Source organism: Siphateles boraxobius, unplaced genomic scaffold (assembly GCF_051911475.1).
Source record: "Siphateles boraxobius isolate OS27281-9 unplaced genomic scaffold, OSU_SipBor_1 46, whole genome shotgun sequence".
Lineage (NCBI taxonomy): Eukaryota > Metazoa > Chordata > Actinopteri > Cypriniformes > Leuciscidae > Siphateles > Siphateles boraxobius.
The window spans coordinates 6,405,283-6,417,760 of NW_027509097.1; the positions used below are offsets into that span (position 1 = coordinate 6,405,283).

Below are 12,478 nucleotides of genomic sequence, written 5' to 3' on the forward strand. Positions count from 1 at the left end.
TAATTTTCTAAACATTATGGGAACATATATAGGCTACTTTAAATGTTCTGAAACAAGTAATAACATTTTAAAAAACATTAGACAAACGTACAAATTTGTAGTAAAATAAGAGCAATCTATAACGTTTTTGTGCTAACATGTTTAGAACTTGGGAACATTATTAAAGATCAGAGATCTCAGACTCTGAACCAATGTTCTCTTAACATTACTCGAACAATATTTGCTCATAATTTTGAGAGAACCATTCCAGAACGTTTTAGCCAGCACGTTTGGCAACATTCAGAAAGTTTGGAGAACATTCCCTATTAGCTGTGCTTATAAGCAATTGGTTAAAGGAGACCCTATTTGTTATGATATAATGACAAATAAAATGTTTTTTTAGCATAAGGGTTATATGCAGACACAAAACACCATTAATTGTGTAGAGTGGCAATGAAGTAATAATATAAAATCATGTTTCTTGTGGTTAGAAAGTGTGTTCAATTCTGAGCAGTAAAAAGACCCTATGTCCTCCATAGCTTGTAAAGCATAGCAGTTATAAAGTTTAAAGCAGTGCACTGTTCTGTTTCTCTGAGTATCTGTACACAGATAAAAACTGTAAGCCCACATAGATTCATCCTAATCATAAATTCCATTCAGTAATGTGAGCAGTGATCATGCACACACAAAAAACAATGAAACTGCCTCCTGTGAGAGCAACAAAAACTATTACAAAAGTGCAACACTTACGCGCTACACAGCGATCTGCGCATGCGTGGAAGTGTGACGCCATGTAGCCAATCAAAACTCGCGCTGTAAATTTTAAACTTTAACCGGAAGAAACGATCATAACAAGAAAGCCACTGTAGTTTCTCGTTCCTTTTTCATTTTACTTTTAATACCACTCTCCATCTACAAGAAAATGGATCTTGGTAGTGACGACCAGACCAAAATGTACTTTTATGAGAACAGACTTCAAACATTCGTTGGGTGGCCGTTTGAAGAGGGCTGCATTTGCACTCCAGAAAATGTGAGTGAACCCTTTGATCCAACAAGCCCAAAATTTTGTTTTGTAGGTACTACAAAAAGAAATGCAATGTTTTCCGCTTTATACATGCCTTTTTGTTCTATAGATGGCCAAAGCTGGATTTATTCACACACCGTCGGAGAATAGTCCAGATATAGCTCAGTGTTTCTTCTGTCTGAAAGAGCTGGAAGGATGGGAACCTGAGGATGACCCTGAGTGAGTTCGTGTCTCTTAAACTTTCCACTCCTGCATTATAAATCTGAGAGAGGCTTTGTCTCTGTAATGCAATAAGACCCGGATTTCAAGTCAGGGTTATTTGATTTAATAAATGTCATCAGCCCCCTTATTGCGCATTTGTTCCTGACGTGCTGCGTGTTTCTTGAATTATCAGGAAAGAGCATAAAACACATTCTTCCTCCTGTGATTTTATCTTGCTGAAGAAGACAGTGGACAGTCTGACAGTGGAGGAGTTTCTGAAACTTCAGAAAGAGAGACAGAAGTTTATCATTGTAAGTATGAGCTCACTGACAGAACGTTGTCACATTTATATATATAATGCTTTATGCAGTAACGTTACAGATTGTTACAAAGCAGCTTCACAAGAATAAACAGGAAAATAACAGTGCAAATTAATTTATTAAACAAATTCAATTTCAGCTGTAAAGTAGCTCTACAGAACATGGCATTGTTCAGCTCGATTTAGTTTGTTTCAGTTCAAAAATTGTCAATGTTGTAAAGTTCATCAATTTATGAAACCCGTTCAATTCAGCTATAAGCAGCTCTACAGAAGCCAATAGTGTTATTATTCAGCTCAATGTCCATTCAATTCGGCTCAATAACGGTGTCGATGTTGCAAATTTAGTGTCGTTATCTAACTCAATTTTGTTCTCATCTGATTGTGGCAGAGCAATTAAATCTATAATATTACTGAATTATCTTTTAAACCCAAACTGAGCAAGCCAAAGGTGACAGTGGGTAGGAACCAAAACTCCATCAGGTGATAGTAGTGGAGAAACAAAATATAACAAAAATGGAGTCTGTATAATATCGTAACATGATTTCACCTAAGTACAACATGTTCCTGGAACAACATTCCAATCAACCAATCAGATTTGAGGGACAAGTTTACAGGTTGTGCATTTTAGGCTTACAGCCAGGGTTTGGTGCTTCTAGATCCGTGTTATTCACCTATCATTGGGTTAGTAGGACCACAATAGTCTCACATAACCAGACCTTCACACTGACGGCAGAAGGTCTGGACTCTATCGCAGCCTCATTGGCCAAGGACCGCCCAAGAGAATGTTTGACTGACATGTAGCGCAACCGATCACAGTTCGTTTTGTTCAGAGTCATGTTTAGCTGGCATGAAAATGTAAAGTTGATGTCCCCACAATAACAGACTGGCGTGTATGTAATCAATTATTCATTCAAGATTGTTGTGCAAGTTTATGGAGCTGTGAACTTCTCATACTTTTGACAATCCAGGGTTTAGTTGATCCTGGTAAGCTTAGTCACAGTTGTAAACACAACGCGCTCTTCTTCCACGAGGGGACTCGGCGTCACAGCGGTTTCCAGGCGGACCATTATACTTACTTTGAAAATCCTGAAGTGTTTCCAGTTCAAGTTTGCAATAATATGCATTATATTTTCAGCCAACGTCCGGCTGAGACTTGGACTACTATTTCGGACAGAAATGTTGTTCCAGGATCAACAAAATGTGTTGATGTAGGAACATGTCTTACTTGGCAAAATCACAGTGACCCGTAATGCATTACGTTAGGTAGGTAGGGCATGTGTATAATATTATTAGATTGTTCAGGAGATAAAGTCAAGTCTCAAATCCCTTTTGTTAATAGTTATGTGTATTCTGCACTTTAGTTTTATAAACACTCTTACGGGACATTTAATTTATTATATTTAAAATATGCATTATTTCTAGGGATTTCCTTGATCATGTAAACAACTTTTAGACATGCTATTTTAAATGCCACTGCATAGAAAATGTATTTTAATTAGATGAAAGAGTAACCTAGATTGTTGTATTTGTATTTTTCTTGTGACAAGGAAAAATGTCAACAAGTCATTTTTTTTGCAGCTGGAATGCAATTTCCAAGTTTCCGTAGCTGAATATTATTTGATTTTATTTGATTTTTTCCATTCACATGCCAAGAGTATGAATGATAAATTGTATGAATAATATGCTTTGTAAACTTTCAGAAAAAATCATGTGGCCAGGCGATTGATAAATTTGAAGAGGCCGTGAAACTCAAGAGAACCAAGATCATCCACACGGCAATGGGGGAGGAATGAAGTTGTTCAGTTAGGGTTATGCTGACACCATTTTGGTCCATTTCTTTTCTTTCTTTTGTATGTCATACAAAATGTATATTCTCTTTTTAAATGTTACCTGTGATGAAATCTTTGTCCTGTCTCTTGTTGAAGTTGATCTTATTACACACATTCTTCCTACTTTTATAGTATTTATTTTAAATGAGCTTAATAAAGACTCTCCTATGCTCTGGAACATGTTTTTAGTCTCATGTCTCATTCTTTCAATCTTTTTGTCTGTTCTGTCAGTATAAAAACCGAAGTAAAAATGGCAAGTTATTGTAGCTGTAACAGAATTCTCTTGGGAAATTTTCTGGTATGGAAAAGTCCATATTAAGATTATGGTAACTACTTTGTATTTCTCCTTGCTTTTAGTGTTAAAAAGAAAAAAAGTGGGCACATCACTGCTCCAAAATTTATTAACAAGCCCTCACAGGGCTAATAAATTTCAAATTTTCGAGCAGTGGTGTGCCTGCTTGCTTTATTATTGCTTTTTGGTTGAGCAATCACTTTTCGTGATTTCCGTGCTTTTATTTTTGTCCTAATTGCTTTTAGTGACACTAATCTTAAAAAAAAATACAAAATTCTTGACCCAGTAATCATTCATTACTGGAACAATCATGAAAATTAAGTGTGGAAAGAGTATCTGTATTTGTAATTTTTATGTTTGTCCAAATTGCTTTTAGTGACACTAATCTTATGTATAAAAAAAACCTTGACCCAGTAATCATTCATTACTGGAACAATCATGAAAATTAAGTGTGGAAAGTATATGTATCATTATTTGTGATTTATGATTACAAAAAAGATGGATGGATAATGTCATGAAGGGTGTTGGTTATGCACTTTACGTCATGTTTCCTCTGTACCAGTCATGCGTAATCTTGCGCTCAGTGTTAGTTGGATTCAGACTGCACACACCGTTGAGGAATAAAATTTATGTCCAAGCAACCAACCTTTTCTCTTAAAACCACACAACTTTTCTGCTATTAACACGTTGCATGTCAGCATATGTTGTCGACATCTTGGATGGACAGTCAACTAGCGCGTGTGATTTATTCCATCAGCTCCTGGGATCCTTCACTTCAGCATCTGATCGCGTCGCACAGCAAATGGCATGGTTTTCAGCTTAGTTTCTGTGTTGTCCTGAATCGGAATCGCAAATATACTGCCCGATATGAAAATTTCATTCGGTTTCGTGGTCGTCAGCGGGGGCTTAACTGGTATTCTTAGTTTCAGCTGTTTAGCGCTCGCCATTGGAACTGAATACTGGTACATCATTGAAGACAAGCGCGCGAACCACACTGACCCGGCGCGCAGCAACTCTGGACTTTGGGGAGTTACAGATGGTATGGCGAACATTTTTATTATGTCTTTACCCATGAGAAGCTTTGAATTAACTCTGATCGTAGCCCGATTCTTTTTTTAATAGATGCATTGCTAACATCTTGGGCTTTTACTGGTGCGTAGTTCACTGACAGTTCGTTTGACCAATGAATTTCCAGGACCTTTTCTGTCATAACTGAATAAGTAGCCATAATTTCGGCACCCTTGTGATCTGTTTTGTGTTTCTGACTGTAGATGTCCAAAGTCATACAGAAGACACTGGATATTCAGAATCAGAAAGGCAGATGGAAAGTAAGTGTTATCATTTTCATAAACACAATGACCATAACTCCCTCTGAACTTTGCTTATTTTACTGCAATTAATATTCCATCATGAATTATCAGGCTGTAGGCTGTATCACTGAGCCATGCATAAGATGTTTGGTGTTTTTATAAGCCATTTCTCTGTATGGCATAACAGCTGTAATTTACTTAATTCAGTCATGCATAAAGTGATTGCCATCTTACTGCCTCTGAGTCTGGTGATGCTGGTGTTTGGAGGTATCTGCGGTCTCGTCAGTTCCCTAGCCAGAAACCGGACACTCCTGATCGGATCTGCTTCATATTTCCTCCTGTGCAGTAAGTCTGACCCCACTAAATGCCATAGTTTGCTCCGTAAACAAACATACTGCTTTTAAATTAAAGATGCACAATGTATTATATGTTGCCTGTAAAAAAGTTTGTCAGCATAGGACACAACTTTGTATGACCGTCTTAAGAGAACATAGACATATTTTACAGGGGGTGGTGGGAATAAAATGGGGGAAAAATGCTACCTTTCAGGGTGTGCTTCCAACACTATATATTTATGGTTTCAGTGGTGGAGCCGGAGAGTTGTCCAGGGTGGCGTGGCACTGTAGTAATACACAGTGCAGTCACAGTGTCATAAGTTATAGTATAGGAATGTTTAGCTAATGTTTTTAATGTGAAATAAACCCTTTTGGACGACACACTATCTGCCACCTTCAAGAACTCATGCTTATCACTTCTACCTCACCATATCACACCACATGAATGCCTGGCAAGATGTGCTGCCTAATTTTTTAAAACACATTTCACACTGTGAAACTACATTTGACCGATGTTGTACCTCATAAAGCGTGCTATCCATGTTTTAAAGGTACAGTAAGTGAATTCTTTGAAATGCTGTTGAAAGTGAATTGGATAGAGCTCCACAACACACTTGTAGCTAATCAGCAGAAGGTGGTGTATATACTCATGATGGGGGAGTTTTGAGTGTCGTTGTTTGTCTGGATGATAGTTGTTGAACAAACGCAGGGTTACAGGATTACTTTTAAGTCGACAAAACCAAACCAATTTAATTAGGCTTTGTTGGCTCCATAACGCTGTTGGCTCCAAATCATTAACTACCTCTGTCAACTCAGGCTTTGATCTTGAGTTCATGGAGCGCATGCACATGAAAGTGTGACATCAGTAGCATTTAATCTAAATGTTTAATTATAATCTTTAAACTAAAATTTCTCATGTGTATTGGATAATTAATATAGGCTAATATATACAAAATATATTAATAAAATAAATAACTGTTTCTCAGAAATTGCTTACTGCGCATTTACCTTGAAACATTTCTGTTTTAACTGAAAGTAGGAAAAATTGTCAGAGCACCAGGCTTCTCCCCACTACATTTTGAAAGCTGCTTTTCTGTTACAACAGCTCTAGATAATATGGGTGTTTCGCATAAATTAACCTTTTTTTTTAATTGCCAGCCAGAAAGCATTTTAAAAAACTTTTTTACTAAAGTTTCATGGCCCCAGAATATTACACAGTCCTATAGCTCGTCCTGGGTCGACATGCCATTCGGTGACATTAGGGACTTTTGATTTGTATGCTGTTCAATGTGATGATTTTATTTTACATATGCATCTGCTAACATACTGTATGATATCGCTTGTTTCTGCTTCTTCTTCACATGTCTTTTGATTGGAGGTTATACTCTTTCAGAAGATGCCTTATAGCAAATTCAGCAGATCTCTTTGGGCGAATGCAAACAACATAATTAACATTCATGAGCACAACAACAGCCTGCTTTTCATTAGTGTGACATGTCATGCATTGACAACATGCTATATACTTGCAAGAAGAAGTGAGCAAAAGGAGAAGTCTTTGAGTTAATCTTGTTAAATAGATAAAACATTTGACACTTAAATAACTTTTAGCATGTTCTAAGTCTCAGACAAATTAAACTTGTTTTTGAAGAATGATGGGGTGCATCACAGGTAAACAAAGTTCAAATTCATGCATTTGGTTCTGAATGACATTCAAAAACTGGAAAGCTAAAGGCATTATTCACCAAGAGTAATTGTTATGTCAGAGTCTTATGGGACTGAAGTTATTGCGTTTCATCGTTTTCCTCTCATGTAATTGATAGGATAATAGAGAATGTCCCCCCAGCTGTGATTGAAATCAGCAATCTTAAGGTGAAAGGGAAAGGTGAAACCAAAAAAGATCTGTGTAGATTTATGTGAAGGATAATACAGTCTCCAGTTATTCTAATCATGCATCAGTCTCTCATTTAAATGTGATAGTATTGGTTTTGTTCTTCAGACAGTAAACACATGTACAAGAAGAAGAAAACAAAATAGAATAACAATCCATGCTGAGTGCAACCAAAGCTCATTTTCTGAGACCCCTGCAAGAATTCCCAAAGAAACTTAAGTATCACTGGCAGAAGAATTTAGCTTTGATCTTCGTACATGTACACATAGACATAGCTGGTTTGCTCTTTTTCCCCCGACACAAACAGCATCTCACAGCCTTTCCTCTCACTGTGTGGCATGAAGGCATATGACTTGAATAAAGGTTTCCTTAAAAGAGCCAGCCAATTATTGCCAGTATTTACCAGCTGTAATAAAGAGTGCATGGTGAGAGTTTAACACGGTGAAGCTTGGAATGTAAATGAGAGTGTAAAATTGTGGCGGTGTTCTTGTTTCTTACTTATTTCGTTATTTTTTTGGCATGTCCTCTATTTGTTGGAATGGTTCTCACAGAAAGGAACGTAGTGAAGGAATATTTTTACATCAGAGAATTTCACATGGACTATATTTTGTTAATGGTCATCCGCTCATAAGATGAAAAATCAGTGCATCTATTCACCAGGCTGTGACTTGTGACATACACGGTGCCAAATAAAAATAATCAGTAGTTTCTGGAGAGTACAGACTGTTTGTTCTAAATGAACCGGCAAATTTAAGATCAAAAACAAGCCACTCTGTTCCTGTCCAGACTCTTGGCCATGCTAATTAGAAAATCTCTGTTTATTGGCTCTAATTTTATGTGCATATTATGGCTGGTGGAAATCCATTCTCATTTTGTCAGTGTTTAATTAGATGTGATTTTTGCTGCTGTGTATCCACATCAGCACATTCTGTTTTAATGAAGATTTGGTAATAATGGCTCACGTCTTGGAATCATCAGGCGCACTAGGGTGCCACAGGAAGCTAGTTTGACTTCTCCCTTTTTTCATTGCTGATGCTTTTCCTAATTCTGAGAGAGCGTATGTCATAGACTATAGTTGTGTGTTTATGGCTCTGTGCTTACAGTAAGAGCAGTGTTTGGATGTCTGGGAGGAGAATGTTTTCGTATTAATTTCTGGTTTAGTTGATCACAGAAAAAGACAAATAGATTTGGCGGCTTAAAATATGGGTTTATCAAACTAAATCACTAACATCATAATGCAAACATTATGCGAGCGGGAATAAGATCGCTGGATCCAGATCATTTAGCACAGGCACAAAATATGTTACAGTCATTTAAAACGGAAGCAAACGCTTGTTAAAGATTTGAATCACTAAAACCCCCTCTGTTGTTTAAAAAAAGTATTTTGCCACTTAAGTCACACTTCAGTGTCATTGATAAAAAAAAAAAAATCAAACCAAGTGGCATCTTCAAACAAGGACAAATATTTATGTAAATATATAGTTCAGTCATGAAACTCTTCCGAGCAGCTGATTGGTTCTCTCGAAGCCGACTGATTTGTTCGTAACCTATTTATTTATGTCCCAAACCAGATCAACCCTGTGCAGCATGCCATGGGAATTTTCTTAGCCCTCCACCCTCCCCAGCACCACCTGCCTAGGTCTGCTTGTGGGATTCTCCCTACTTTCCATGCAGCAGCTCAAACTCTATTCATCATATTCAAGTGCATTTTTCGGTTGTATCCTTCATGCAGCAGCAGCATATCAGATCTAGTCCGCCAAGATTATGCCTATGTACATCCCATGCTTATCAATAAATGCTGTTTAAATCTATTCCAAGAGTTGTCATGATTGAACTACACTTTTCAGAGACATTTCTTTTTAAACATAAACTATGGACATCAACATTTGACAACTAAGTACTTTTGTGTTCATTTTGTAAACCATATAAATTTTTTTATAATTTCAACTAATAATTAACATAATTTGTCTAATGCTATTGTATTCATATATTTTTAAGAGTAAATTAATTGTCCGATTACTTATTTGAGGCCACTCTATATAAGTAAGCTTCACTTAAAAATATATGAATATAACAAAATAACTACGGAGTCGTTAAAAGGACATGGTGATGGAACAAAAAAGAGCTGGGAGGAAAAAAAACATTTCAATGCATTTGCATTCCTCTGAGAAACTACGATTGCAAAACCTTTGCGTTCCCACGAGAAACTTTTCAGTTCTTTGCGAGTAGTTTCTCTGGAAAATGCAAAACATTTCTGGGAGGATGCAAAAGCATCGACATATAATTTTAGCTCACATCACATATTTTTTTTTCCATCACCATGCTCCTTTAGGGGCTCTGTAAATTAAAATCGTATGGTATTTATTTATTTATTTATTTATTATTATTATTATTATTTATAAAGAAAGATAGCACAAATTCACTTTTCAAGCTAAATATTTCACAAAAATAAGTTGTTATAGGTACAAAATGCCAGCACATCAGAGTCTTTAAATGTATTATTCCTGACTGAATATAGATAAATGAGCAATAATAAAACCACCCCAGCCCACACGCAACAAATGTTCTGTCAACTACTTGTCATTGATTAAAAGAAATTACCAAGAACAAGAAGCATAATAATAATAACTGTATTTTAACGATAGATCTGCTGAATCAAGACTGATTGTTGTCGATTAAAATTCATTTTTAGCCCACAGCTAAATGTTAACTGTCTTTTTAAAATCCATCTACAAAGCAAAAAGAATGTCTTGTAACCTCTGATAGAACAAGGTGTTGTCTAAAAATGATGCTTAATTGTTTTGTTTTTTGTGAGTGTGCATTGATGCGTGCTTGTGCATGTGTTTTCTCAGGTCTTCTCACTCTCTCTGGGGTGAGCTTGTACATCAGGTACTCTCAGAAGGCTCTGGAAGAGACTGAAAGGCGGATGGGCCGCGAGCAGATGGCTCAAGTGTACACATCATACGGGTGGTCTATGGGCATGGCCTGGATCTCCTTTCTTCTGGAGGTGATCACTGGCCTTCTTCTACTGCTGGCTGTCAGGCTGGTGCCTTTAACTCAGTATGAAGAGTCTGTTGCTCCCATATAGAGCAGGTTCGTTGAACAATACATGTCCATTTCAGGCAAGATACACTATTTGTCAAGGTAAGGTCTCCTCTCAGTCTTACGTATATAGTTAACTAAGAACCTACACATGTACATTACCTGTCCAAAGTTTGGACACACCTATTTATTTCTATTATGACTGTTTTCCACATTTTAAAAGAATTGTTAAGTCATTAAAACCATACAATAACACAAATGGAAGTAAACTGAAATTTCAAAAGAAAAAAAGGGTTGTGAAGATATTCATACATAAGCACAATTTGTCTTCAAAACTAATTTCAAACACTTAAAATCATGAGAAACATTTCTTTTGAGCAGCCGTGTAGACAACCAAATTGCCCTTGCAAAATGGAACAAATTGCATAAATCTGTTATGTAAATGTCATTCTTATATCTTTTGTAAATAATTGCTACTGTAATTGCTAGTAAATTTCATGTGTTTGCTTCTCTGTGATGTATTATCTTTTATGCTGGGTTCCTGTTTTCCAGTATTCGTATTTGCTGCTTTTCTCTTCCTGTTATTGTCCTTGATTTCACATTATGAGTGGAGCATGTAAAAGGAAGCATGACGTAACTGTATATGATTTACAGCAGTCCAGTGTTCATTAAATGTATGTGTATAAAAAGGCCTTTCTGAAAGATATTCATTTAACTTCTGCAATTTGATTCGCTTTATATCTTCTTTAATGTTTTAAATGGGTCCATAATTCATGATAGTGAGCTTTGCATCTGATGTGATGGGTCATACTGTTCTTTTTAGAAACTGTGCTAAGATGGATCATATATTATCAAAGTTATTGCTCTCCTCACATTTCTAGCAATTAAACCAATTTAATATGCAATGCCAATATAGAGACATTCCATAATCCATGGGACTTTGAATGTCTTGAGAATGGTGTTGTTCTTGTAAATACTGTTATCGTAAACAATGTTTTGCTTTTAATACAGTCTTCTCATTTATATTTGTGTTTCTTGAGTGTTTTGCACTTTAACTTAATTAGTAACTGCTGTTGTTTGTCATATAGACAGCTTTCAGTCTCAAAGAGATAGTGCTTTATGAAAATCTCTGTTGACTATTATTCTGATTTTGGTTTATGGCAACAGTGAGAAACATTATGCTTTTAGAGATCTGTCAAGAATAAAGACTAACTGAATTGTCTTGTAGATAATGGTTGTTTTGATATTGTTAATTCTGGATTTGACCCTTTTTACTTTGGCTTTGCAAAACTATGAAGGTACATTAGAAGACTGGGAAAACGTCTGACTTGCAGACAAATAATAACAATATATCTGGGACAATTGTAATTTCAAATTTATTGCGTACGCTCTAATTTTGATTATACATAGAAACAGCTTTAATCAAATCAACAATATAACAAATGTGACACAGCCGTGACTCAAATAAATTTAAGGTGCTTTTGGCACTTGGCTGAATTTATAAATCATAAAGATTGTAATGTCTTAAGAGTGCAGCAGTGGGTTTAATTTCTTTTTTTCTATGCAGCATAACAGACGTCAGGGGGTCTGCATTAACACTCTCAGAGGGTGACACGCTCTAGCAGAGGCAAGGAATCAGAATCATTCAAGTTCATTTTCAGGTGTGGAAAGAAAATTGAACAAGTGTTTGATGAGACTGACTTTTTTGATTCAAGCTAAATATTGGTCTTGGTGCATCTTACCAAACTGAAACTGAATATTGTTCTTTTGCCTTATTGGTATTTGTGTAAATTAGAGATTTCAGTCCAGGCTGGTCTGAAAGGACAGATTTTCAAACCACTGCATCCCAAACAGATGTAAATGTTTTTTTTTGTTGAATTATTCACAACCTATAAATGATGTTTTGTTTCCGCGCTTTTTTTTTATTTTTTTTTATTTTTTTGACATCTCTTAGATGAATACATTGAGTCTAGTAATAGCACTCAAGCCCTCACTGAATAATTTTGAATTTCAGTTGGAGCCAGTCTGTTTTTGTGGCCTCCTCCACAAGTAGTTGATTAGTCCACCCCATCAGCCATACACGTCCCCATCAGAGCAGACCACACAAGGTTGAAATTAATGTTCCTTTGGTGTGGCCTCGTGGCTCAGTCCATAAAGGCTGTATTTTTCCATCATGACATGTTTCACTCAAATGGAGCCTATTGATTGTACCTATCAATTGCATAGGGTATTTATGCAACCACATGCAGCACACTTCCC

At 36.3% G+C, this 12,478-nt stretch overlaps 2 protein-coding genes across 3 annotated transcripts; both read left to right on the plus strand.

Moving 5' to 3' along the window:
- Window positions 1-784: 784 nt before the first annotated feature.
- Window positions 785-3,534, plus strand: birc5a (baculoviral IAP repeat containing 5a). Its single transcript, XM_077200486.1, has 4 exons — window positions 785-1,009; window positions 1,113-1,222; window positions 1,398-1,515; window positions 3,224-3,534. Exons 1-4 carry the CDS (start codon window positions 902-904, stop codon window positions 3,314-3,316), a joined length of 429 nt encoding a protein of 142 aa, XP_077056601.1. The 5' UTR covers window positions 785-901; the 3' UTR covers window positions 3,317-3,534.
- A 555-nt stretch (window positions 3,535-4,089) lies between these two features.
- Window positions 4,090-11,446, plus strand: tmem235b (transmembrane protein 235b). 2 transcript variants are annotated; one of them, XM_077200483.1, is made up of 5 exons: window positions 4,090-4,683; window positions 4,767-4,796; window positions 4,916-4,972; window positions 5,162-5,299; window positions 10,030-11,446. In XM_077200483.1, the coding sequence occupies exons 1-5, from the start codon at window positions 4,512-4,514 to the stop codon at window positions 10,263-10,265; spliced, it is 633 nt and encodes a 210-aa protein (XP_077056598.1). In that variant the 5' UTR covers window positions 4,090-4,511; the 3' UTR covers window positions 10,266-11,446. The 2 variants fall into 2 exon arrangements, with proteins under 2 accessions (XP_077056598.1, XP_077056599.1); XM_077200484.1 differs by lacking the exon at window positions 4,767-4,796.
- The last annotated feature ends 1,032 nt before the right edge of the window (window positions 11,447-12,478 follow it).

Bases quoted from the DNA above. Each gene is read 5' to 3' on its own strand.
- birc5a (XM_077200486.1), top strand. From the start codon at position 902: ATGGATCTTGGTAGTGACGACCAGACCAAAATGTACTTTTATGAGAAC. The intron at 1,010-1,112 runs GTGAGTGAACCC...TTTGTTCTATAG, and splicing joins GCATTTGCACTCCAGAAAAT to ATGGCCAAAGCTGGATTTAT. The intron at 1,223-1,397 runs GTGAGTTCGTGT...TTGAATTATCAG, and splicing joins GAACCTGAGGATGACCCTGA to GAAAGAGCATAAAACACATT.
- tmem235b (XM_077200483.1), top strand. From the start codon at position 4,512: ATGAAAATTTCATTCGGTTTCGTGGTCGTCAGCGGGGGCTTAACTGGT. The intron at 4,684-4,766 runs GTATGGCGAACA...TTTTTTTAATAG, and splicing joins ACTTTGGGGAGTTACAGATG to ATGCATTGCTAACATCTTGG. The intron at 5,300-10,029 runs GTAAGTCTGACC...GTGTTTTCTCAG, and splicing joins TTCATATTTCCTCCTGTGCA to GTCTTCTCACTCTCTCTGGG.